This window comes from Diadema setosum, chromosome 12, assembly GCF_964275005.1.
Source record: "Diadema setosum chromosome 12, eeDiaSeto1, whole genome shotgun sequence".
NCBI classification, from domain to species: Eukaryota; Metazoa; Echinodermata; class Echinoidea; order Diadematoida; family Diadematidae; genus Diadema; species Diadema setosum.
In genome coordinates, this window is record NC_092696.1 from 29,151,846 (window position 1) to 29,157,687 (window position 5,842).

The 5,842-nt window shown below is 39.5% G+C and overlaps 1 protein-coding gene across 1 annotated transcript; it reads left to right on the top strand.

The window, feature by feature from the left end:
• Window positions 1-3,150: 3,150 nt before the first annotated feature.
• On the top strand, window positions 3,151-4,329 carry LOC140235855 (leukocyte elastase inhibitor-like). The gene has a single exon (XM_072315852.1). The coding sequence runs from the start codon at window positions 3,151-3,153 to the stop codon at window positions 4,327-4,329; it is 1,179 nt and encodes a 392-aa protein (XP_072171953.1).
• The last annotated feature ends 1,513 nt before the right edge of the window (window positions 4,330-5,842 follow it).

A 5,842-nucleotide genomic window follows, 5' to 3' on the forward strand; every position in this document is an offset into this window, starting at 1 on the left:
AAATCAGCGTTATAGTGGCACGATCGTGACACTATAACGGAATTTTTGCACAATCACGTGACGCTATCCGACCAATCACAACGCATATTTCACTCTACCTATTTACTATTAGACGTTTACTCCTGATCACTGCGCTGCACTATAAGTACAAGTACACCGTGAAGTAGACTCCGCAAAAGATATAAACTCTGGCCAACGCGACGTAGCTGGACAACAGGTAAGCACCACCACACACCCCCAAGCCTAACCGAAAGAGGTTCTAACTTCTATATATATACTCGTTAAGTATGTAACATAATACCTCTTTGGCCTAACCGCACTGGCGACTGCAATCCTGAGGTGGTTACTGGTTTAAGCACTGCTCTATATACGAACATGACACGAAGCACGTCGAGTGAATTTACATGCAGGCAGGCCCAGTTCCTTGTACCAGTATTCAGCTGAATAGACGATACTTATAACAATGAGCCTCACTAACCAAGCAAGCAAGATGTTATATAAAGTATAAATGGAGAATCTACACTAAAGCTAAGGCCTAGTTGTAACCTACGGTTTACACTGACTGGGCACCAGTGTCCCCAGCGACTCATACGCTCCAGGGTTAGGTTTTACATGAGTGTACTCGAAGGGATTTACTGAATAGCCTTGGGATTAGAATACAGTATCATGCATGTAAAGTGTAGCAGGGTTGCTTACAGTCCATTGCGGAAGTGTTTAACATTCTAGCTCCTGAGTATCTGGGCGCTCCATTGTACAGTAACTGTTGTACTGAGGCCCGTACGCGAAGACCGGTCAAAATAACTCGTAGTACTAATATGTGTTTGGCTGTACAGTAATTCGCATGCTCCATGCTTGTCTTCAGATCAGAAGAGCCAATGCACAAGGTGTGTGCAGCCTTTACACATAGCCCACAATATACCTAAAGGTGGATGTACATGAGTTTTACCTTCTTCCCCACCCCATCCCCCGCCAAAAAAAAAAGACAAGAGGAAGATAATGGAATCAAATATGTCATGAGTTTTAATGAACGACATGCACAATTCAAATGTGATAAGAGTACAGAAAATACTGTAACTTGATTCCAAAGTACAGACGGCTTACACTTTGTAATCACAGTGATGTGTGAATGACTTCTTTAACCATGGCAATAGATTCTACAGCGAAGGAGCAGATGCAGGGATTCCATATAGGAGAGAGGGGCTCCTTTAACAAATAAAGGGGGGCGTGTGCCCAGTGTACCCCTTCCTGGATCCGCCACTGTACTAGTTATGTACTGGCCATCTTCACAGTGAGAAGACTAATGCAATTTTCAATTAACAAATTTTCAAATTAACTTGAGCACATTGAAAACATTATGTACACGGCTCTGCTCCAATGTAAGATGGGAAACAATCCTATTCCCTCCTTGGTTGCGTTTAACAATAAGGAATACAGCCGCCAACACTGAAGATTTCCAAAGAAGATATGAATTGTGTACAATATGGAAAAGGTAACAAGATAAAGTTTCTCTTGGTAATAAAATTGATAATCATTTTTGTTATGATATGGCTTTGTTCTGCCCCCCCCCCCTTTTTGCACCTAGAGAGGCACTTTGGTTACCTGTAAATCACAACAGTTGAGCTAAAAAGAAATGTATCCTCATTCATCTAGTCTCAGTGGTTTCGTGTACTAAGTACTGTGACCAAAGATCCTGGCCAACCTATGAACTTACCATTGTTACAGTGAGCCACTATATCTGCCCTGTGCCAGAGATGTTTGTTGAGGAATCCCTAATGGGGTCGGAGAGCTGGTGGGGCGTAGATAGTTTTAGTTTTTATTTATCCACCAAACAAACATGTCATAAACATAGTCAAGACAGTCAATAGTTGAAGTACTTGAAGTGTTCTTAGACTGTTACAGGTACACAGTGAAATACGTGTAGTCCTTTAATGTACATCATTGTTGAAAGGAGCTGTCAAGATTGCATCAAAGTAGTAACATTATTTACTGCTTGATATTTTGTAGCATATTGATACTCGAGATGTTACTAACCAGGAAGAAGATAGCACAGTAGTATGTGTGGGACATTCATAGATAAGCCACATTCTTTTGAAGACAGAATAAGGCTCCCTCTACAATGTACTACAGGAAACCACAGGGGAAACCGAAAGTAAAGTAAACTGAAACATATGGGGGAAAATTGCCAAGCCCAGTGTCGTGCATATTCCTCAAAAAATGTGACCCATTTTCTGAACTCCAGATTCATCCGTGCAACTCTTGTCTACTTGTGGCAGCGTTTTAACTTGAGAAATGGTATTCCTGAACAATATTGCAGAGTATTGACATTGTTGTCCATTTTTGACATGCTCTTATAAAAAAAAAAGTATCTTTTGAGTTGCAGTTGGCTGGATAGAAGCAAGGAGCTGAAGCTCCTTGATAGAAGTGATTGGAACTTCATTAATTAAAGGTGCATAGTCCCGGTAGTGTAGAGAGCGTTGTTGATGATACTGCCGATCATCGTTAGCATTGATACGAAGATTACCGAAGTTGAGTTGTCATCAAGAGTAAAGTGCGTAGGTGTTGCTAAGTAACGTTGCCTTCGTTGTCTTCTCTGCGCATCGCGCAGTCTGTAGTAATGCCAGGGTGCGTGCATATGTGCTTGTTTATTATGACATCGCAAAAGAAGTTTGATAAAGCTGTCATCCCCCTCAGCCGTATCATGAGCCGAACTGTGATCGGACCACTGACTACAGTGAATCGGACTTCTTCGGACTCGGGGAAGTGGGCCAAAGCGTCAGCGCTAAAGAGGAGTCGATAGCGTAGGTCTCTATAGGAAACTTGCGCCGTGCGCCCGCGTACGCATTTGACTAAAACACCGGGACCATGCACCTTTAAAACATCCTGACCATAGACTAAAACTGTAAGTTTTATCAACTTTGAGAAAAAAAATCTAATTTCTGCTCTACATCAGGATTATGACAACATATTCTATGTGTTGATATTATTCCTATTGCAGAAAAGTACTCTCAACCTTACTTAAAAGTAATTCAATCAGTTGCAAGATTCTCAGTGAATACTAACATGCAATGGGGCCAACTGGATATCATGTTGTCTCTACATAAACCAACAAGTTTGTTCCATCTTTGTAACTTATATTGTAGGTTTTGCATCATGGCCCTCTCTAAACAGCCACCAACCAGGCATGCAGAGCAGCTAGCTGTTGCAAACAACACTTTTGGGATGCAACTTTTCCAAGTCCTGAAGGGGGAAAAAGAGAACAAGAACCTGTTTTTCTCTCCCTTCAGCATCTCAACTGCTTTGGCTTTGACCTACATTGGAGCTCGAGAGGAAACAGCATTACAAATGTCCAGTGTGCTTCAGTTCAGTAAATTTAGTGACAGCAAAGTTCATCAAGCATTCAAGGAACTAACAACACATCTCGTCACTCAGAATCCTGGTTACACACTAAAAACTGCCAATAAGCTGTATGGAAAAGCAGCTTATCCATTCACTGAAGAGTTCCTGCAAATTGCTGCAAGGTTTTATGATTCCATGGTAGAAGCTGTGCCAGATTTGGGGTCTCCTGCAGCAAGGAGGAGCATTAATGATTGGGTCTCTGAACAGACCAATGGAAAGATTAAAGACCTCATTGCACCTGGAGTGCTTGGACCACTGACAAGACTTGTCCTAGTGAATGCCATCTACTTCAAGGGGAACTGGGCATCTCAGTTTGATGGAAACATAACTAAAGCAGATGTTTTCAAAGTTCTTGATGACCGTCAGAAAGTACCCGTCAATTTCATGTTTCAGTCCGGTAAATTTCCGGTTGCTGTAGATGACCCTAATGACTGCATTGTCTTAGAAATGCCATACAAGGGTCAAGATTTGAATATGCTGGTCATTTTGCCAAACGAGGATGATGGCCTTCCAAAGCTGGAAGAGAAACTGTCTGCTGAAGTACTTCAAGGTTGGAATAAGAACTTACGAAAGAAGCTTGTCAAAGTCTGGATGCCAAAGTTTAAACTGGAAGATGTGTTCAGTCTAAATCAAGCCCTTATCAAGATGGGAATGAAGGATGCCTTTGATGGAAAAAGAGCTAATTTTTCAGGCATTTCAGGAAAACAAGACCTCTTCATCTCTGAAGTTGTCCACAAGGCTTTTGTGGATGTGAATGAAAAGGGAAGTGAAGCAGCAGCAGCAACAGCTTTTGTTTTTATTAGAAAGTGTTCCATGCCACATGAACCAGAAAAGCCAATTATCTTTCGGGCTGACCATCCATTCCTGTTCATGATTTGTCACCGTGAGAGCCAAACGATCTTATTCCTTGGGCGAGTCATGGACACTGCTTGAACAGTCCGAGGTCTTGTTTCTCTAAAACAATAAACCTGTTTGGAGTTCCATTTTGTGCATGAGCAGAAAAAAAGGTCACGTGTACCAACATGTATGTTGGTTTTTCAGTTCACTGGAATAAGCATCTGTGATGTAATGATTATTTATGTAATCCTTATAAATGCTGCTTGCCAGCACATCGACCTGACGGCAAAATGGGTATTTGGCAACATCAATAGAAGAAGATTGTTGATACATTCATTGCAAAATAATAAAATGGATGTTTCCCCAAATGTTATTTGACAGATCACTCAGGTTATCTGGTCTACACAAGTTAATTCCTTGTTTGAACCGGATTGATGAATTCAATTATTGTTACATAAAGCTTAATGCATTATGTTGCACTGAAAACAAGAAGCCCCTAACTTCTAAAAAAAAAAAGAAATCCCCCTAAATTAGAAAAAAGAAAAGTCATTCAGACCCATGTGTTCATGAGCTAACTCCGAATTTGTCCCTTGTGCTACAGGGATATGTGCATGTTGTTTAACCAGTGAACAATGAAGTTCTCCACATAGGGTTCTGCAATATTTACAAAATTATGAAGCAGATGATGTAGTTGCCACAAGCACGAAAGTTGCAAAAATATGTCTTTTCACTATTCAATTACAGACACATTTAATTAGCCTTTTGTTAAAAAGACCTTACTTACTTTCATATGTTATATCAGTCATGGTGCCTGTGAAAACAGAAATATATGTATTCATGAGAAAGACATACCAATTATAAAAAATGAAGGCATTAGTAACCAGTCATGAAATTAGTGGTATATGCGTAACCATCATCTAACATGTTTTCTTCTGGTGATAAATAAAGTATTCATACATTAACATATAGAAAAGTTTTAACCTCTTTGAAACATCTAGATAACTATTGGTCTAAGTAAGGTACATGTATGCATATCACACCATCAGATCAAAATACAACGTCACTCATTCATGTCTAAATGCAGATTCAATCATATATTTGAAATGGTAACGGTTTGGTTTTTTTTACATTCAGTATATATTTTGGTCATTTTGTAATCATATACATTGTATAAGGAAATAGCCGACAATGGCATTGATCAATTAATACACATTACTGTATACCAGTTCGAAGTTTTGAGCTTCCCTCTTACTTCCTTTATCAGGCTATTGACATCGCTGTTACAGTTGATCACACTGATACTTCTGCTTAATTTACTTACGCGAACGTCGTAATTACTGTTTTGTAGAAAAATTCATCTGCTGTTTGGCATTATTGTCTTGCCTTGTGTTTCTCTCTCGATATTGTTACACTATTCCTCAAATAGAGCTACGATGTATATACTATAGCTGTTTAGTTTCGTTTAGTGCTCATGAAATTATCTCAGAGGATTTTCTTGTACTTTGTTTATATTTACCGTATATGAGGATCGGAGAATTTCAGATATTTAATTGCATACACATTGTATGCCTTAAACTTTTAAAGTATTGAATTTGCCATGATATATGAA